The sequence below is a fragment of the Urtica dioica genome, chromosome 10, assembly GCF_054948205.1.
Source record: "Urtica dioica subsp. dioica isolate 48M chromosome 10, U.dioica_male_clone48M_v1_H2, whole genome shotgun sequence".
Taxonomy (NCBI): domain Eukaryota; kingdom Viridiplantae; phylum Streptophyta; class Magnoliopsida; order Rosales; family Urticaceae; genus Urtica; species Urtica dioica.
Window position 1 is genome coordinate 16,750,306 of NC_142765.1, and position 22,377 is coordinate 16,772,682.

Below are 22,377 nucleotides of genomic sequence, written 5' to 3' on the forward strand. Positions count from 1 at the left end.
CCATAACTCAACCGAAGCAAAGCAATTCCATAACTCATTAACCAATTCAGTGTATTCATTAACATATACAGTTAATTAATTAACCTAATGCGAACAATTCAAAACTCAACTGAAGCAAAGCAATTCCATAAATCATTAACCAATTCAGTGCATTCATTAACATATACAGTTAATTAATTAACCTAATGCGAACAATTCAAAACTCAACCGAAGCAAAGCAATTCCATAAATCATTATTAACCTATTCAGTGCATTCATTAACATATACAGTTAATTAATTAACCTAATGCGAACAATTCAAAACTCAACCGAAGCGAAGCAATTCCATAAATCATTATTAACCTATTCAGTGCATTCATCAGCCTACATTAAGCAAAGCATTCAGTTTTTTATTAACTTATACAGTTAATTACATAATTAACTTAGTACAGACCATAACAAATTAACTTATACAGTTTATTGTTGCCGATCTGACCTTCGCAAAATGTGTCAGCAATTGGAGTACCACCGTTGCCGAGAGAGAGGCGCTGGTTGGATGGACGACGATCGGCGGCGATCGGCGGAGATTGGTCTCGTGGAGGCGTGAAATTGGACCAGACGAGTTTAGGTTTCGACGCGGCGGCGTGGAATGGATCGACGGCGATCGGCGGAGATTGGTCTCATGGAGGCGTGAAATTGGACCGGACGAGTTTAGGTTTCGACGCGGCGGCGTGGAATGGATCGGCGGCGATCGGCGGAGATTGGTCTCGTGGAGGCGTGAAATTGGACCGGACGAGTTTAGGTTTTAGGGTTGCGCTGGTCTCGTGGAGGCGTGAAATGAACGAGGACAAAAGGTTTAGGCGAGTTAGGTTTAGGGTTGCGCTGGTTGTTGGGTAAATTTATTGAGAGGGTATTTTGGGTAGTGAATTATTAATTGGGCTATTCTCTTAATTTATTCAAACTTGGGCTATTCTACTAATATTGGTGGACTGATTGGGCTAGTATGCTCATTCTCCCAATATTTATTTATAATTACAAATATTTCGATTATAATAATATTGTTTTGTAATTTTCAACTCCGAAAATACAGCTACATTAAAAAAAAATTATTTACCCAGACATATTTAATCCATAATTACATTTTTATATTTATTTTCTAATCACATTTTAGAAATAAAATTTGTAATATAGTGCGTATTATTGTTTCATTTAAATAACTAAAAACTATACTTTTGTTATTATATTCTACAGGAACCAATTATACATCACTTGAAAGGATTGCTTCTTAATATTCATTAATTATATGATCTTCATGTGAGTAATGAATAAAATAAGTTGTATATTCTTTAATTTTCAAATTGGTGTTCTTATTTATATTGATGAATAAATATTTTTATAAGTTATATATAACGTTTTGAATATGTATAGAAATGATGACACAAAAATAAATTGGGTACATAATTAATCATTATAAAATTGCATAAATTATGTCGCAGCAACGCGAGTATTTTTGCTTGTTTACTATATTTTACTATAATTACCCTATACCTTTTTCAGCCTATTATTTTATTTTATGGTTTTTGGTGGGCCTACCTAGCCCATTCTCTAATTCGAATCGAATTAGAAAGTCCAAGCGCTTTTCCCTTTCGTTTTTCCCGTTCTTTGAAATAGAGTTCAAGCGCTGCTTCTATAAATGGCATCTACTCTTTGAGAAACAAAAAGAAAAGAAAAAAGGTATTTACTCCTAAAAAAAAAGGACTTTACTCTCTAATAGTTAATCTCCCAAAAATTAAACACGCTTGTTATATAAAGGCAGAGGAGAGAAGGGTGAGGGAAAGGAAACACTAATCAGCGTACAGACCCAGAAATGGCGGATACGACATACTTGTTCAGAGAGCGGATCGATGTTAGGATTCGGGGCCCGCTGGTAACCCGCGCCATCTTCAGCTGGACGGAGGCCGGCTTGCAAGAGCCGCCAAACGCTTGGCCGGATTTTCCGCTGGAGATGAATGTTCCGGTGACCGTGGAGGGCTACGACCACGGCGTGCTGTGCCTGAGGGAATCGGAATCCGGCGCGGTGTATCTGTGGAACCCTTCCCTGGGCCATCTGAAGAAACTCCCCCTCCCGGGAAACCCCAGCGCCGCCCGGCTGGGGATCGGGCACGTGGCGTCGAGCGGAGATCTGAAGGTGGTGATGGTGAACCGGACGGAAGATAACCCGCCGCTCCACTACCCGTTCGCAGCGGTGGCGGAGCTGTTCACCAGAAACTCGCGATTCTCGGTGTACTCTGTGAAGTCGGAGGCGTGGACGACGGTGAACGCCCCAATGCCTGGCATCCTCCTCCCGGAGGGGTCGGCGTGGATGGACATGGCGATGGCGAGCCCCAATCCGGCGGCGGTGGTGAACGGGGCGGTCCACTGGAGCCTGAACCACACAGTGGGTCCCCCGGGGTTCCCCAGAACGAAAGGTGTGGCCGCGTTCGGTGTGGTGGCCTTCGACCTGGAGAAGGAGACGTTTCGTCATCTGAGGCCGCCGCCAGTGCCTCCGTATTGGGCCAAGGCGATGGGGAGGGCCTTCGGGCGCCTCGTGATGCTCTCCGCCACCAAGCACAGCGAGAAAGCCGAGGTTTGGGTGATGGAGGAGTACGGCGTCCCCGAGTCGTGGACAAAGCGCTTCGTGCTCGACATGGCTTTCACACGCTCTTTTACCACTCCCATTGCCCTCCTGCGTGATCGCTACCTGATGCTCGTCACCGATGCTGCTGTTTTCTGCTATGATCTGCTCACCCAATCTCTCCGCTCCACTCACCAAGATCCCAGGATTGGAATGCTAATTGCTGAATATATTCCCACCACTTATCCTCTACTTTAATCTGCTATAAAGGATTCTCCTTTGTTTTAATATCGTATTGTTACTAACTTATTCTTTTTTATTATTATTATTACTATAAAGGATTCCTAACTTTTTCCAACAACGTTTTAAGCATTACAATTACTTTAATATCCTCAGTTTTTTTTTTTTTGGTGAAATCCTTAAATTATCTCGTAAAATCTCTCTAACAAACTATTATAAACCGAGCTATACAGACCGAGTCACAGAAGAAAATGTAAACAAAAATATCTCCTATAATTTCTATACAGACCGAGTCACAGAAGAAAATGTAAACAAAAATATCTCCTATAATTTCTCAACAGATATTCAAACGCATTATTAACTAAACCGAGTGTATAAATATATCTTAATCACATCTCCTAATGCGACCACCAGAAAATACACACAATTACGATAAAATAGACAAACCTGTGAGGAACAACGCATTTGAAGCAAGGCTCTCTCGTATTCATCCTCTGCAGGGGAACTTTTGATGAGTGATTCTACCATAAAGGTAAACTGTTTTCTGTAGTACAATCTGTGACTTGAGTTAGCTAGCTCGAATTGTTGAAAATAAGCATACAGAACATCAGAATACTATTACTCGACAAAAGATGAAGTTTAAAGTAAATCCGGACTTGAGAAGGTCTATTTACCTGATGTCCTATTTGTTAGCTCTACAACCTTTACATCATTCCAATTGTTAAAATTGCACTGATCCAGCTTGCTAATATCAAACAATACTAACAAGCTCGAAACCAAATAAATCGGTTTAAAACCCTGTACACAACTCAAGAAATAAATTAATCCCGAAGCTCAAAACCCTAGCGTCGTACTCAAAATTAGGACTAAAACCCCCCAAACAAAAACCCCCAAAACCAAAATAAAAAAAAAAAACCCTAAACTCCGAGTGAGGACAACGGATTTGAATTAAAAAGCTAGAGCTTACCTCGATTGCGTCGCGAGCTCTGACCTCTGCCTTCGTTTCCCCGGTGTTCTGTATACGGTGAAGGTTCTGTCGGCAAGAGAAGGACGAGACGCTTATCTGGTAAAGAGAAGACGAAATGTATTTCAAATTAGTTTAAAACAACACGTATATGGTAAATTAAATTCTAAATTCATGTATAACAAAAAAACAATAAATATTATAAAACGTAATGTTATTGAATTAGAGTCATCGGAAATACATTCAAAATAAGCTTTGATATTGTAGTCTATAGGTTTTTTTTTTTTTTTTTTTTTTTTTTTTAATATTACCGAAAAAGAAACTCGCTCTTAAAGTTAAATATGTACTATTATATATGTTCTAATACAATAATTTATTTTTTAAATATTATTTTATTGTTGTAGTAAAAATTTATTTGACTTAAATATATATTTGTAGATGATTGAAAATCAAAATACACGATCTCGAACAAAAGCAATATGGGATAATGATGCGGTTGATATCTTATGTGACGTTTATATTGCAGAGATTGAAGCTGGACATCGACCGGGAACAAGTTTCACCCAAATATGATAGGAGAATATGGTGAAAAATATTTCCCAGAAAACACATAGAGTATATGATAAACCTCAGTTGAAAAATAAGCTTGAGTTATTGAAAAGTGAATGGAAACTCCGGAAGCAATTGATCAGAAAAGAAACTGGTCTTAGATGGAATGGTAACAATAATATTGTTGACGCAAGTGAAGAGTGGTAGAGTAGTAAAATAAGGGTTTGTATCGATAAAACACATAAATTTACAAATTTATAATTTAAATTACAACTAAGATAACATTTTTTTTTGCAGGAGAATAAAACATTCGGAAAATTTCGCAAAGAATGCATTTCTCCCGACTTCGAAGATAAACTAGATACGATGTTCAAGGATATAGTTGCAATTGCTGACATCTCAAAGGAAAGAACTGATGAATCGGAGGATCCTGTATCTCAACCGAATCTTCAAAAGAATGTGAACAACAAGAATAAAAATCCCCTGGACCTCAATAATTTTCTAAAGTTTAAAAAGGTTGGTGGAAGGAGCAAAGATAATGGAGCAGCCAAATTATCTTCTCAAATTGAACGTCTTGTGAAGGCAACAGAAGAGCGAAGCGACACCATATATGTAGTACGCAAAGACTTGCCTGGTGCTAGTATCGCTGAAGTGATGGAAGTTGTTTTATCACTGCCTGGTATTGAAGTAGGACATCCAACGTGGCTTTTTGCGACCGGACTATTTCAGAGTCGCGAGAAGAGAGAGATGTTTGCAACGATGAAAGATCCACATACTCAAAACTGTTGGCTCACTTACGAGTATAATCTAGTTTATGGCTCTAATCTAGGAGGAGCTCCAAATGTCTCGCGCTTTTGAATTTTTAATCAATTGTATTAAATAAGCGTTCTTATATGAGAACTACATTCATAAGTTTTGGATTTGTTGTTATTTTTTTCTTACTATAATAATCAAACAATACGAGAACACTAGTCTCGTTTATATTCCTTGGTTACTTACTTTTTGTTACACATTAAGTTACTTTTACTTTTTTTAGTATCAATAATGATTTCATCGAATGTTATTTAGGCTTACGATATTACATATTCGTTTTCATGAACAAATGGATATCACATCAGATGATGAGTTCGAAATTATTGCCAAAAAGGAACATAACGAAAGCATTGTCCTTATACGGAAAACTGCTCATTTGATGCAAATTTATTATGATACATACATAAAGTTCCTTATATGGTTGAAAAAAAACGGGCATATTTTCCTTCAAGAGATGTTGAAGGGAAACATAATTCGGTGCCAACGAATGTTCAGAATGGAAAAAGTGGTTTTAATAAGTTTGTTCAATAACTTGGAAACAAGTTACAGATTCAAAGGTTCAAGACATATGACTCTACTGATTCTAGGACATGGTCTAAGAAACCGATTAGTGCAAGAGATGTTTCAACATTCTGGTGGGACGATAAGTCGATATTTTTCAGAGACGTTGGATATATTATGTCTCATGGGAGTCGATGTCATAAAACCTGCTGATCCAGAATTTAAGAGTACTCCAAAAGGAATAGCAAACGATTCAAGATATATGCCACATTTTAAGGTATTATGATCATACTTTTGTGATTTATTTTCATCAATATTGTATTATAAAATTTGTATAAATTAATTGTTATATTTTTTTAAGGGTTGCATTAGTGCTATAGACGGTGTTCACCTTCCAGCTTCTTTACCTCAAGCAAATCAAGTACCGTTTGCAGGTAGAAAGAAGATTCCCACTCAAAATGTACTGGCTGTATGTGATTTCAATATGAAATTCACTTTTGCGTATGCTGGTTGGGAAGGTAGTGCGCATGATTCAAGGGTATTCTCTGCCGCTATTCGTGATACTGAGATTAACTTTCCAAAACCTTCAGAAGGTATGACTATAATTTTTTTTTCTATAGCTTTGTCTTGTATACAGTTTAAACTAAATCATTTTATTCCACTTGATCGGTCACATGAAAGTATTATCTGGTAGATGTTGGATATCCTAGTTTGCCTGGATATCTTGGTCCGTATAAAGGTCAAACATGCCATCTAGAACATTTTCGTGCAAGGCGAACTCAACCTACTACAAGCAAAGAAATCTTCAATCGCGCGAATTCTTCTCTGTGAAGCATCATCGAGCGGAGCTTTGCAGTGTGTAAAAAAAGATGGAGAATCCTGAATGTCATGCCGAGTTATCCATTAAAAAATCAAGTAAAAATAGTTATCGCAACTATGGCACTGCATAACTATATTCGAATGCATGCAAGACAAGAGATGGATTTTGAAATATTCGATGAGACAGAGGGCGATGGCGAAGGGGACTTCTTCGAGTAGTATGAACAAGTTAAGAGATGAGATTGCTGCAAGTTTAGTAAAAACGATAAATTAGTAGTTTAAATTTTTGTCAATAATTAAAATAACTTTATATTAAAAATAAAATAAATTTTTTTTGTCCATATTTATCTAGTTTATAATTATAATTCATATATATGCATATAAATAAGTATATTAATAATTATTATTTAATTTTTAAGAACATGTCTATTTTAGTCTTTTTACTATAATATATTTATTTTACCAAACACTAAATCAGCTTTGATATTATATAAAAGTTATAGATGATATAATATGGTTTTTACGTGTATGTGTGTTTATATATATATATATATATATATATATATATATATATATATATATATAAAAGTAATATTTAATATATTAAGATTAGAAGTAGGATTAGGGTTTGGACTTTTAGGATTTGGGCTTTTAGGGATTAATTAAGTCTTATATAAACAACCCATCCTTTTCTTTTCACGCTTCTTCTCTGCTCTCCCTCCCTCATTCTTCTCTTTGTTTGGAAATTCGTAGCTCTAATTAGGTATGCTTTCTTTTCTATCTGGTTCGGATTCTTTGAAAACGGTTTCTTAAAACGCTTGCCCTGGTTTCAAAAAGTATGGTTTTGCATTGATTCTTTTTAGAAAAGTTAGGTTTAAGTGTCTTCTATCTAAATCTTTAATCGAAATTTTGTTTTATAAAATACAGAATATTTTCCAATTATTTTCAAATCAGTGCGCAGACCTGAGATATATTTCCGATTTTCAGACTTTAAACGCTTACTGTGGATTCAAATATTTTGGTTTTGAGTTGATTCTTTTTGGAAAAGTTAGGTTTAAATGTCTTCTATCTAAACTTTTAATCGAAAAATATTTTTATGAAAAAATAATATTTTCTGATTATTTTAAAAACGGTGCGCACACTAATGTTAGATTTTAGCACTTCTTTTATTTTTAATAAATAGTTAAAAAATTATTTTGGCCGTGGTGCTTTTACAAAAAGTGATCAAAATTATGTTTTATACGTAGTGGAATTTTACATAAGTTTTCTCAGAGTTTTAGTTTTTCACCGAAACCCTAATAGCTAAGGGTGTTTTGGTAATTTCACTTTGAAAGTCGTTTCTGAAAATTTCCAGAACCAAAAGTTTGTCTTGAATCTTTTTCTAAGCTGATCCCGGTAGTCTTTTATCCCGATTAGGTTCCAAGTCGTTTTGAGCGTCATTTTCCTTCGACGATCTACGATCGTAACCTTCGATATCCAGGTGAGAATAATCTCACTTCAACACATATTAGTTCAAAATTAAATATGATGATTTTTTGTAATTCATGTTATAGTTTGTTTAAAACTTTATTTGTTTGAGTATGTTTTTCTTTATTTGATTGTGTGATTGATTGTAGTAGTTGGATTTATGTTTGGTCAACTATGTAGTGTTAAGTTAAAGTAGATTTGAAAATGTACATGTTTTATATTTTTTAGTCATGTATTCTATGAGAATATGTTTGAAAGTTTTTATGTACATGTCATATCAGTATGTAATGTAATTTTAAAAGTTAAAAGATAAAGATAAGTAAGGGAGTCGTATCGCCTCGAGAGGTATTAAGGAGAAGTTTCCCGGGCCGAGGCTCTAATGAGAAAATTTTTCGGGCCGAGGCCCTAATAAGTTTAAAAGATAGAGTGAAGTGTGGGACTTTATAACCCCCACGTCTTCGTATCTAAAGTGTACACTGAAATTGGTACGACTACCATATGGGCACCCCAAATTAAAAATTGATAGAATCAAGAAAAAAAAGATCAAGTCAGCAATTAGTTTTAAAATACTAATAACCGATTCATGCATTGCATTATTTTTTTTTTGTGAGCTTAATATTATTCTCGCTGAGCGTAAGCTCATCTCTTCAAAAAAAAAATATACGTCTGTGTTGTAGGTAAACATCTTACAAGGAGCCGAGAAGGACGGGCTAGCGGCGTCGATAGCGAGAGGGTTGAGTCATGGTTTCCATTCACGAATTAAGTCTTCCGCTACAAGTTATTAAAAAATAAAGTTTAAAGTTTTGTTTTTGTTATTAAGAAATAAGTCTTCCGCTACGAGTTCTTAAGAAATAATTTTTTAAAGGTTTTTATTTTCATTTATTTCGAAGTTTCAAAGAGTTTTATATTTTGGTTAAGATTCAGATTATGGATTATGTTTTAGTATGTTTGCTGTTATGTTTTGTTTCAAATCCGTATTTTCAATTTTGGTTAAGTACTTCTCATGAAGTGTTCAATAACATGGCTGGCTTTACGACCGGGTAAACATCAAAATCTTGTTATCTTTCTAACATTTTTATTATGTGGTCGCGTCTTCAAGTTTCTGGAGCGGGAAAAGGGGTCAAACATATTTCATTTACTTAGATTTGTTGTAGAACTATTCTCTTTGAGCTTATATTTTAAGTTTACATTTGTAATCTACTTGAACTAGTAAAAACAATTACCTGGTGCAAACGAGACTTTGATAATTATCTACTTACAGCTTTTATAAAATTACATATACAGACCTTAGTTACCGCTCTTCCGAATGGAATTTGCTCCAGGCTTCCTGAAAAAAAAGACCAAGCAAAGTTCTGACAATGATGTGACCATGAACAAAGCGATTTGACTGTGTTTGCTAGTTTTACTACCCATACATAGCGCCATAAATCACGAGGAAAACACCATACAAACATGTGAAGTCAGTCACACATGTGACACGTACCTTTAGAAGATCAAACACCTTTTCACAAATATATTTCTGTTGAATACTTGCGCCGCGTTGTTGTAGTCACTTTCCTCTTGAATCCTATTATGCTTCTTGGTATTCATTAAAGAGTTTGTCGGGATGAACACAAAGGGTTGCTTTCTTGTAAGCTTTTTTTAACAGCAATGGATGTCATAACCTCCGTCAATAGAATCGGCTGCCAACCACCATCCGGCCCCATAATCTGCGGACAAATTGGTAATTTCATAAACAAAATTATTTCGATGAACGGACAAGAATAACATTCTTTGACATGTCAAATCTCATCAAATTTAATAAAGATTTGATTTTTTTATTCCAAGTGTAAGAGAAAACATGAGATAAAGCATACCTTTTGTAAAGTTGAAAGCAGATCTCGTAGATTTCCTTCTTTTCCACTGGACCACCTCTTGACATCAGCATCTAAAGGCTATGCAAGCCTCTGCAAATAGAATTGCATCGAGCCGATTAGAAGTAGATGATCTAAATGAGAGAATATGTAACTATGCATTGGCGTTAGTTTCTTACGTTTCTTTCTGCTTCCTCTCTCTGAGTCTGACGATCGCGCTTATTCTTCTCTTTAAGAGCTTTTGCCTGAAATACGGAGTGCTTGATGTTACCATGATAAGAATAAAACAAAAAAGAGATAAAATTATATGGCTGAATTAAATAACATACTGCACGCTCTGATGTTCTACGACGTCTCTCGAATATAGATTTGCATCTCTGAGCTGAGTCAGCTTCCCCTTCATTGTTCCTATCTAATGATAAAAACGAGAATAAATTGTTTAAAGAACGGAAGAGTTTGGAAAATGAAAGACATGAAATTTTAGAAGAAAACCAAAAGGCGATCAACTTACCACTAAATACAGAGGAATACTGATATTTAGGAACCTTGGAGTTCTGGTTTTGCGAATCCTGTAGATCATGCGAGTACCCATGTTAGAAAAACAGATTCAAAAGTTGTGACGTTGATCATAAGAAAGAATAAACCCAACAGACAAAAAATTACTCACAGAGGATGAGGAGCTGTGTCTCATTCCATTGTTTCTCACGGGAGCCGAGAACTTATCGAAAACGGATCTTTGAACTCGGTCCTTTGCCTCCAACTCTGCCCTTTCAGTGGCGCGTTCTCGAGCCTCCGCAGTTGCTCGCTCCACTGCAGCACGCTCAGCTCTGAGCCTAGCCTCCGTACTTGTCTTCCCTGCTAATGACTTGTATCTTGCCTCTGCGCATGCCTTTTCTAGTCTCTCACGAGCCACTGTCTTCGCTCTCTGTCGAGCTTCAGTCGTTGCTCTCTCTACAGCAATCCTCTCTGCCCTCTCATCGGATTCTCCAGATGCTCGTTCACGAGATTTGAGGGTTTCCAGATCCACGGTCATCCTATCCTTTTTTCTTTCCCGCTCCCTCTCTCTCTTCCTCTATCCTTCCGAGTCTTTCGTTTTCCGTTTCTCTCTCTTTCTCATCCTTTCATTTTCGACCTCTCCGGAAGTCTTCTCTTTCCTGTCCGTAGTCTTGCTCGTATTGACCTGCTTGGCTGACTTCTGATTCTTTTGTTTCTCTTCCCTCTTCCTTTCTTCCTCCGGGGATCTGAGTCTTTCACTATCCATCTCTCGTTCTCTCTGAATTCTTATAGTTTCTAGTTCTCCAGATATCTTATCCTTTCTCTCAGTAGGTTGGCTTGCTTTAACTTGTTCGGTTGATTTCTGGTTCTTTGGTTTCACTTCTCTTTCCCTTTCCGTATACCTTTCCCTCGCACGCTCTTCCTCCACCTTTCTAAGTCTTTGTTTTTCTAGTTCACTCTCTCTCTTTTCCTCTTCGGTGCCTACCTCATCAAACACCTCTGTTATCTCGATTATCTGGCTAACTTTCTTTGATTTCTGGATATTTGGATTTGCTTCCCTTTCCCTCTTCATATCCCTCTCCATGTCCCGTTCTTCTTCCACTGCTCGAAGCCTTTGAATTTCTAGTTCTCGCTCTCTTTTTTCTTTTTCACGATCTACCTATTCACACTTCTTATGTTTCATCTCATTAACCTGGCTCTCATTTACTTCTTGAATTGAGTTCTGATTCTTTGTCTTCCCTTCCCTCTCCCACTCTTCATCCACCTTTCTAAGCCCTTGGTTTTCCAGTCCTCTTTCTTTTTTTTTTTCTCTTTCAGAGCCTACCACTTCACATGTCTCTTGTTTCATCTCATTAACCTGGCTCGCGTTCAATTGTTGAACTGATTTCTGATTCTTTGGCTTCCCTTCATTTTCCCTACCCATCTTCTCCTCTTCTTCCTCAACCTTTCTAAGCTTGTTATTTTCCTGTTCTCTTTCTCCTTTTTCCCTTTCAGCATCTACCTCTTCACATGTCTTCTCTTTCATCTCATTAACCTAGCTCATGTTAACTTGTGGATCTTTCTCGTTCTGCGGCTTCCCTTCAGTTACCGTATCCCTCTCCATCTCCCTCTCTTCCACCACCTTTCTAAGCCTTTTATTTTCTAGTTCACTTTCAACATTTTCCGTTTCAGTGTCTACCTCTTCACACTTCTTCTCTCCCATCTCAGTAGTCTGGCTCACATTAAGTTGCTGAACTGATTTCTGGTTATTTAGTTTCGCTTCTCTTTCGCTACCCCTTTCTCTTTCCTGCTCTTCATCCACCTTTTTAACTATTTGGCTTTCCAGTTCTCTTGCACTTACTTCACTTTCTGCATCTACCACTCTACGTGCCTCCTCTTTTATCTCGGGCGCCTTGCTTGCATTAACTTGCTGAGCTGGGTTTTGGCTTTCCTGTTTCTCCTCGGCTGTCATAGGTTGAGCTGCTTCCACTTTTTCTATATCCTCACGGCTCTCCTTCATCACTTGGGGTGGCTTAGTGCTTTCCTCGTCTTCACACTGCAATGGGACTCTTCTCTCCTTGCATACATTGGCAGAGTCAATCCGCTGCTCTTCTTGATTAAGCAAAACTTGCACCTGGATGAAATCTTCTTCGTTCTCCTCGCATTCATGAGATGAATATCTCGCTTGCTTTGGGGAATCAGATCCCTTAGCAGAGGGACTCTCGATTTGCTCCTCCTCTTCTGCGATATCTTTCACTTGGTTATTCAGATGAGATAAGTCATTGTCACTTGACTTCTCCTGCAACTTTCCAAGCGCCTTCAAGTTTTCACCAAAGAGCAGATTTTCAATTTCAAATACTTCTGAATCATCAGTAGCATTAGGTTTACTCTCATGAAAGCCAAACCGCCTCAGAAACACTGCCAAATGGATTCGAATGTTGCGAATTCACGTTATTACCAATATACTTTTATTTTTTTAATTTTTCCAACACATGATAGACACACGATCTAATTTCGTTTATTTTGACGATATAAGTAACATAAGGACCAATATGATATAATTACAATGATGAATGGGTAAAACTGCAGATTTTTTTGTTCAGGGACTAATTTGTTACTGGTGACAAAGTTGAGGGGACAAAAATATCATTTTTCCTTTTTTTTTCATAATGTCCATTAGACGTCAACTTACCTGGTTTTGAAGTAAACGATAGTTTTCCATGAACTGTTTTCTTTTAGAATTAAGGGAAATTGTCAATTCTAAGAGTAAAAAAAGTGTCATTTCCCTTTTTATTGAAAAAGTCTAAACATGATTGAAATAAAACTTCAGCAAGAGAGAGAATTTTTTTTTTTACGCCTTTATCAATACTTTTAGACTTAAAATGCCATTTTAACTTGACTTAAATATATTAATTTTAATACAAAGATTTTGAAAAAAAACTAACTAATACCTAAGATTATGAACCTCCATTTCTTTCACCGACCCACTTTCCTTCGCCGACCCATTATCTTCATCTTCAATCTCTTCCGGCGAACGAAATGAAGATGAAGTCCAATCCCACTACCAAAAAACTCTCAAACCCTAAAAAGCGTTCAAAATTCGATTCTCATTCTACAACAAAAAAATTAAAGCCTTTTCCTGAGACACATGCAACGCCGCATCGGAGTCCACGAGTGGGTTATATATAGCGCCATGGCCTTAGTCGAGAAGAAGGCATCTCGTGTGTCGAAGAAAGCGTCGGAACCGAAGAAGTGAAAGCCATCCGCACCGCCAAAGTCTTATGCAAAGCGCCAAAAAACAACAGACCATGGATCTTCTTCCTCCCTTGATTTCGACTTCGATGCATTTGTCATGACCTCGTGCAGAACAGACCATTCACGGAAGGTGAATGTTTGTAATTTGGTCTGAATTTTTGTGTTATGAATTGTCGAATTTCTTAGGTTAGAAATTGATTACATTATTGATTTTTCATGGAAATTCGTGACTACTTTGTATATTTATGGTTTCGTGACTACTTTGTATATTTATGGTTGATTCAATTGAAGAACTTGTAGGATTCATAATGTGCTGATTTATAACATATTTTTTGGTATAAAATTGTTAGAAATTTGTTGTATTTCAGGGATTCAAGTCATGAATTTTCTCCGTTTGGTAATTTCCTAAACATTGATGCTTTATTTAGTAGAAATGTGGCTTAATAAACCGCATTTTTGTCTATAGATTGGTTTGGTTGGTGTTGGTTGAGATTACAGGTTATAAGATATTGGTATGGTTTATGTTTATTTGATTGTTTCATTTCAAAGAATTTCATGTGCTGGTTTGTGTGTATGTATAGATATTGTGGTATTTTTCAGTGATTTTGTGATTGTTGTCACAAAATCTAGTAAATTTGTGTATAGATTGATTATCTTCTATCATTATATATATAAAAAAAAAGATTTTACCAAAAATGCTCTGCTCATCATTATTTTTCGTTTAGCACAAATATTCAGAAGAGGCAAATATGAAAAAGTTATATAAGTTTGAGCTAAGTATATAAAATTTTAGACTAAAAGTTTGGAGTATAATATTTAATTTTTAAAAATTCAGAGTAGAGCAAAAAGTTATTGGCATAAAGTATAAGAGATTGCTGGCTAGCACATCTTTCCATCGCGAGGAATTGTGAAATCGTTCTTGTATTTCTGGGTCCGTCCCCTGAGTTAAATTAGACTTGTATTTCTTATAAATTCTTTAACATACTTGAAACTTTGCAAGGTAAAATAAAACTATGAATATTTAAGAAGAATATTAGCAATCTACCAATAACAAAATATACTTTCTAATTAAGAAAACTTAATGTCTATTGTTAGATCATACGTGCTTAATGTCTATTGTTATACACATAACACACATACATATATATATATACATATATATACATATGTGTATATATACATATATAAGCACAAGTATATAAATGAAAACATCTTGATAGTGATGAATATCACAATGTCACACTTGCTTGACGATTGTCTTTGCCATCTTCTCACCTGAGTTGATTGTAGAATGAAAACCGATGTGCCTTTGATTTCCCTTGCACAACTCTGCCAATAGAAAAACTGGGCTTGTACTTGTACCGGTAGTTGAATTGCATGATAGAAAGCTTGAAACAAAAATTTATTAATATATAATCAAGATTCAAGAGTCTGTCCACTTTTTTTTAAAAATACTTGGTGGAGGGAAAGTGAAGGGAGGCAATCAACAAGATGGTCAATCCACGATTTCTTGACTTGTGTATCACCAAATTCTAGACTTGTTGACTTATATGTCAACAAATCAACTACAAATTAACAGATCATGAATATAAACTTTGATTCATGCACTGGACCATTAAGAAGAAAAATACCAGAATAGGCGCTCATCATCATCCATGATAAGGAGAGAGTTGTGCTTGCTCAGGTCTCAAATAACAAATCATCTTCTAACTCACCACTATTTCCATGTGTAGTCTTTCATTTTGTCACCAAAATACCAAAATACAAAGAGTTTGCTTTAGTTTTGGCCTTTTTTTTTTCAAGTGGTGTCTAACAAGAATAAGAAGAAAAAAACTTGTTGTGTTGTGTTTTTTTTTTTTTTTTTTTTTTTTTTTGGGATGAGTGAGTTGAGAATTATGATAAATAAAGAAGAAGAGGAGAGAGATTTTGTTCATGTTCCGAGCAAAACAAAATTATCTTTTTTCAATGTGACATGAGATTCTTTGATCGGAGTGCATGTGGACTGGTACTTGTACTGGTTGTTGAATTGCATGATAGAAAGCCTAAAACAAAAATTTATTAATATATAATCAAGATTCAAGAGATTAGGAGAGACAAAGCTGGATTTTGACACCCAGAAGTGACAATTGGCTAATCATTTTTTTACGGTGAGACCCACGTAGGTGTAATTTAGGCATAAAAACAACACCCAAATATCTTACCAAGGCGAGATTAGGAGAGAGAGACAAAGATGGATTTTGACTGAAAGTTAATAGTTTGATTAATTCAAAAAAATATATAATTGGCCATTTAATGAATTAACTAACTACTTAATTACAACTGTGCCGCATCACACAGAAATGGACTTAATTAATATAGCTTGTGATGTGATTGATAATTTAGAGATGGTAGAGTGTTGCATATAAACCAGTGAATCATAATACAATAGTCTGGTAGAGCTTATATAGTCATACAACCAAAAACCCTAAATACAAAGATGACTAAAATACCCTTACACAATAATAATAATAATAATACTACTAATAATAGTAATACTAATACGCAAATAGTGATGTGCACGTGGGCGGGTGGGGCCCAGAAGTCGTTTATCTAATCATATTTTTTTGGGTAGGACCCACAAGAATCATGTACCCAAAATACAATACAAGGCGAGGCGAGATTAATTAGACTCTTAGTCAAAGCAAGTTTGACTGAAACATAACATAGCTGGTTAATGTCATGAGCCATGAGTAAACTTTCTTACTTGATCAACACGAATCAATAGCTCGTGGCTTGCCTATTTAAATTTTAAAGGCAACACAAACCTACGGCTCGTGTCTCGCCTATTTAAATTTTAAAGGCAACACGAACCAACGGCTCGTGGATCGCCTATTTAAATTATAAAGGCAATACGAACCAACGGCTCTAATACCATGATAATTTAGAGATGGGGTAGTGTTGCATATAAACCAATGAATCATAATACAATAGTCTGGTAGGGCATATATAGCCATATAACCTAAAACCTTAAATACAAAGGTGACTAAAATACCCTTACACATAATAGTGATACGTTGTAGATTTGTTGTGCACGAGGGCGGGTGCGGCCCAGAAGTGGTTTATCTAACCATTTTTTTTGGATGGGACCCACAAGAATCATGTACCCAAAATACAATATAAGGCGATGCGAAATTAGTTAGACTCTCAGTCAAAGCAAGTTTGACTTAAACATAACATAGCTGGTTAATGTCATGAGCCATGAGTAAACTTTCTGACTTGATCAACACGAACCTACGGCTCGTGGCTCTGCTATTTAAATATTTAAGGCAACACGAACCAATGGCTCGTGGCTCGCCTATTTAAATATTAAAGGCAACACGAACAAACAGCTCGTGGCTCCCCTATTTAAATTATAAAGGCAACACGAACCAACGGCTCGTGGCTCGCCTATTTAAATTTTAAAGGCAACAACGAACCAACGGCTCGTGGCTCGCCTATTTAAATTTTAAAGGCAACAACGAACTAGCGGATCGCCTATTTAAATTTTAAAGGCAACACTAACAACTCATTTGAGCTTTTTTCATTCAGTCTCGCTACACCTTGGGGAACAAAAATGATTCTTTCAACTTCCTCGAATTTGATTTAGATTGCTCGACCACCGTAATTCCTAATCCTAGCGCGACCAAAATCAAGGTCACTCAAAGATACAACTCTGATACCATGGTAATTTAGAGATGGTAGAGTGTTGCAAATAAACCAGTGAATAATAATCAAGGTCACTCAAAGATACGGCTCTGATACCATGATAATTTAGAGATGGTGGAGTGTTGCATATTAACTAGTGAATCATAATACAATATTCTGGTAGCGCTTATATAGCCATACAACCAAAAACCTTAAATACAAAGATGACTAAAATAAGCTTACATAATAATAATAATATTAATACTAATAATAGTAATACTAATACGCTAATAGTTATACGTTGTAGATTTGTTGTGCACGTGGGCGTGTCGGGCCCAGAACTGGTTTATCTACTCATTTTTTTGGGTGGGAAACACAAGATTCATATACCCAAAATATAATACAAGGCGATGCGAGATTCGTTAGACTCTCAGTCAAAGTAACTTTGACTGAAACATAACATAGCTGGTTAATGTCATAAGCCATGAGTAAACTTTCAGACTTGATCAACACGAACCAACGGCTCCTGGCTCGCCTGTTTAGATTTTAAAGGTAACATGAACCAACGGCTCGTGGCTCGCTTATTTAAATTTTAAAGGCAACACCTACCAACGGCTTCTGGCTTGCCTATTAAAATTTTAAACGCAACACGAACCAACGGCTCGTGGATCGCCAATTTAAATTTTAAAGGCAACACGAACAACTCATTTGAGCTTATTTTCATGTAGTCTCACTACAGCTTAGAGAACGAGAATAATTCTCTCAAGTTCCTCGAATCTAATTTTCGATTGCTCGACCACCGTCATTCCTAATCCTAGCGTAACTAAAATCAAGGTAACTCAAGGATATGGCTCTGATACCATGTTAATTTAGAGATGGTGGAGTGTTGCATATAAACCAGTGAATCATAATACAATAGTCTGGTAGGGCTTATATAGCCATAAAACCAAAAACCCTAAATACAAAGATGACTAAAATACCCTTATACAATAACAATAATAATAATAATAATAATAATAATAATAATAATAATAATAATAATAATAATAATAATAATAATAATAGTAATAATAATAATAATAATAATAATAATAATAATAATAATAATAATAATAATAATAATAATAATAATAGTGATACGTTGTAGATTTGTTGTGCACGTGGCCGGGTGGGGCTCATAAGTGGTTTATCTAATCATTTTTTTGGGCAAGACCCACAAGAATCATGTACCCAAAATTCAATACAATGCAAGGCGAGATTAGTTAAACTCTCAGTCAAAGCAAGTTTGACTGAAACATAACATAGCTGGTTAATATCATGAGCCATGAGTAAACTTTCTGACTTGATCAACACGAACCAACGGCTCGTGGTTCGTGTATTTAAATTTTAAAGGCAACACAAATCAACGGTTCGTGGCTCGCCTATTTAAATTTTAAAGGCAACACGAACCAACGGCTTATGGATCGCCTATTTATTTTAAAGGCAACACGAACAAGTCATTTGAGCTTTTTTTCATACAGTCTCGCTACAGCTTCGGAAACGAAAAAAAATTCTTTCAAGTTCCTCAAATCTGATTTTTGATTGCTTGACCAGTGTAATTCCTAATCCTAGCGCAACTAAAATTAAGGCCACTCAAGGATACGGCTCTGATACCGTGTTAATTTAGAGATGGTGGAGTGTTGCATATAAACCTGTGAATCATAATACAATAGTCTGGTAAGGCTTATATAGTCATACAACCAAAAACCCTAAATACAAAGATAACTAAAATTCACTTACACAATAATAATAATAATAATAATAATAATAATAATAATAATAATAATAATAATAATAATAATAATAATAATAATAATAATAATAATAATAATAATAATAATAATAATAATAATAATAATAATAATAATAATAATAATAATAATAATAATAATAATAATAATAATAATAATAATAATAATAATAATAATAATAAATATAATAATAATAATAATAGTAATAACAATAATAATACTAATAATAGTAATACTAATACGCTAATCGTGATACGTTGTAGATTTATTGTGCACGTGGGCGGGTGGGGTTAGGAATGACGGTGGACGAGCATATGGGCGAGGGCGGCACTTGCAATATCATTTATCAACAATATCATTTATCTTTTATCTTTAATATCATTTATCTTTAATCGAAATATGCGATTATCCTTTCAGTTTTCAGAAATATCAAACATATAATTTCAATTTAATGTAAAAGATACATACTTTCGTTAAAAATATGTTATATCATAAATACCATTTTTTTCGTTTTTTTTCTACAAATTTTTTTAATACTCCAAAATATTCTTTATGAATTAACTATTTCTTTTCTATTTTATATATGAAAAAAATTGTGAAATTTGTTGTCACTAGCTCATTTTACACTTTTTATTTGGGGAATAGCCCAAGTTTCATTTAAGTAAGGAAATAACCCATTTTTTCTTATCAGACAATTATACCCTTCGCGAATCAGTTAATTAATTAACAGATTGAATAGAGTTAGATTAATTAATTAACTGAATATTTGGATTGAAAATTCACAAAAAATTTACAAAAATCAGAACTTAAGTCAATTCCTATTCAAAGCATTCAATTAATGAACCTAATTCCTAATTCAATCAGTTAGTAAATTAACTTTACTAAAAAAAAAATCAGAACTTAAGTTAATTCTTAATTAAACCAATCAGTTAATTAATTTACCTAACTCAATTCAGTCAGTAAATTAATTAACTGATTCACGAATTAGCACTGAATCAATAAAATAGCTCAACAATTCAACAAACCGATCGATCGAGGGTAGATAGAGCCGTAACAGACTCAACAGCCCATGGGCGGGAGATCAAAGGCGACTTTCTGGGAATCACCGCTCCGAAAAAGACGGCTACTGAAAACCACGAACCCAACGGCGTGACCGGCGATAGCGATGAGGAAGACGTCGCCGTTAAAGGACATGACGGCGAGCATAACGTGGTAGGCGAGGCCGACGGACAACGCGTGGAGGAGCGTATGGGTGAGGGCGGCACCGACGGCGGAGTAGCGCGTGTTGAGGAGGCGCGAGTGGGAGAGCCACTCGGTGACGATGGCGAGCGCGAAGACGAAGGCGAGAGAGAGGAAGTACATGGGGGTAATTTAGGTAGTTTAGGTTAGTTGGACTATTCCCTTAATTTAGGAGAACTTGTGCTATTCTCATAATATTAGTGAGCTGATTGGGCTAGTATACAAAATAGCCCAAAAAAATTAAATTGAAATCTTTTTTCATGAAAAGTTACTCATATTTTTTGAAGGGAGCTTTTGATTTTTTATTTTAATAAAATTGTAAATAAATATTTATTTTATTAAGGGGATTTCGGGGAGTTCAATTTTTTTTTCTTTTTGTAAAAAATAAATGAAAAAGATGGTGTTTGCAATATAACGTATTTTTAGGGGAGATATGTGTCATTATATTAAATTGAAGTGAGATGTTTGATATTTCTAAATATTATGGAGAAAAATCGCATATTTCGATGAAACACAGATACAATATCTTCCCTTACTTATTTTTTTTTATTCCATAAGAACTCTTTTTACAACATATTTATTTATTTATTTGTTATCCTTATCATTTTTTTAACCAGGAAAAAATGTTTCGTAAATAAAATTGAGTATTTATGAAAGGTTTGTTATATGAAATATGCTAAAAAGTACTATATGTGGAAATTCCCACGTGTGTATCAGGCCCATTAGGCTTAATTTTTGGGCCTAGGAAATATAACTCCTAGAGGCTTCTGGAAACTACTTGCACTAAATACAGGGAAATTGCTCTAAATAGGAGTAAAAATAAAATGTTTTGACTTTTTTGGACTTTTTTTCAAAAAGGTCACAAATAGGACTTGATAATTAATTTGGATTTATGTAATTACAATTTTACCCTCGTGAACATTAAAATTTAAATAAGAAATCACGAAATGTCCTGATTTTAAGCTGAAACGGGCCAACTTATTAAGCCCACTTTACACATAAGCGCAATTCAATTTCCCACTTACCTTACTTCCACGTCACCTTCCTCTTCAGTTCTTCATTCACCGAGACAGTTTAACCAGGAGAGAGAGAGAGAGAGAGAGAGAGAGAGAGAGAGAGAGAGAGAGAGAGAGAGACCGTCCAACTTCCCTTAACCAACACTCTCTCTCTCATTTCGTCACTCTCGTCCATTCTTCGCCCAAGAAATGAAGACAAAGAATAGTTCGTCCAGCAAACGCCCCCCAAAATTTCCAAAACCTAACCCTAAAAAGATGAGTCTTCCTCAATTGTCGGCTGAAACTCCACCTCCTGTGACCCATGCATCCCCGCGTCGGAGTCCGCGCGTGGCTTTTGCCCTGGAGCCACCAACGGAAAACTCCCCGGCGAAGAAATGGAAGAAGGTTCTTGCGCCGTCGAAGAAGAAGAGGAAGGTGGTTGTTGAGTCGCCTTCAAATGCTGACTCCTCTGTCCCCTCTACATCCGAGAGACCTCACAAGGTGAGATTTTTTTTACTTGCAATTCGTGATTTCAGTTTTTTGGTTCCTTAATTTTTTTTATTTCGTGAAAAAAATGAAAACTTTTGGGTTTGCATGTTAATTTTGTGTTGATGAAACTGTTAGTTTGATGTTATTAGGGATTCTGTATGGATTTTTTTGTTGATTCAGTGTGGATTTTGTGTTGATTCATGGTTTGCATGTTTATTATGTGTTTGAACTTTGATGTAACTGTTAGTTTGACAAAAGTGTTCATTTTTTTTTATGTTATTGAGGATTCTGTGTGTATTTTGTAATAAAATTAGATTTTTCTAGGCTTGCTCATATTAGATGTAGGTTCTGTGAATTGTTTTGTGTCAAACATTTCTGGGTATCGTGATAATTGTGTCATGAAATTTATGGGTTTCGTGACAATTGTGTCTCGAAATTTCAGGGTTTTGTGACACTTATGTCCCGAAATTATTGATAGTTATAAAGTGACAGTCAAGTCAAGTCACGATACCCATGAAGTTCGTGATAATTGTGTCACGAAACCACGAAGTTTCGTGACATAGATGTCACCAAATTCATGGGTTTTGTGACTGTGTTATCACGAAACTGAGTGTATATATTTTGTTTAATGTTCTAACTTTTATATTTTCTAATTTCTAGGGTTTCATATGCA

General features: G+C 35.5%; 1 protein-coding gene, 1 long non-coding RNA gene and 1 pseudogene across 2 annotated transcripts; 1 reads left to right on the plus strand and 2 right to left on the minus strand.

Annotated features, from left to right (window-relative positions):
• The first annotated feature begins 1,703 nt into the window (after positions 1 to 1,703).
• On the plus strand, positions 1,704 to 2,851 carry LOC149383588 (F-box/kelch-repeat protein At3g06240-like). Its single transcript, XM_089627841.1, has one exon. It carries the CDS (start codon positions 1,847 to 1,849, stop codon positions 2,849 to 2,851), a length of 1,005 nt encoding a protein of 334 aa, XP_089483967.1. The 5' UTR covers positions 1,704 to 1,846.
• Positions 2,852 to 2,922: 71 nt separating this feature from the next.
• LOC149383589 (uncharacterized) lies at positions 2,923 to 3,998 on the minus strand. The gene is made up of 4 exons (XR_016301747.1): positions 3,801 to 3,998; positions 3,508 to 3,631; positions 3,281 to 3,389; positions 2,923 to 2,937 (listed from the first exon to the last, which is right to left on the minus strand). It is a non-coding gene; the product is annotated as an uncharacterized LOC149383589 (long non-coding RNA).
• A 5,140-nt stretch (positions 3,999 to 9,138) lies between these two features.
• Positions 9,139 to 11,378, minus strand: LOC149383590 (uncharacterized; annotated as a pseudogene).
• Between the last annotated feature and the right edge of the window lie 10,999 nt (positions 11,379 to 22,377).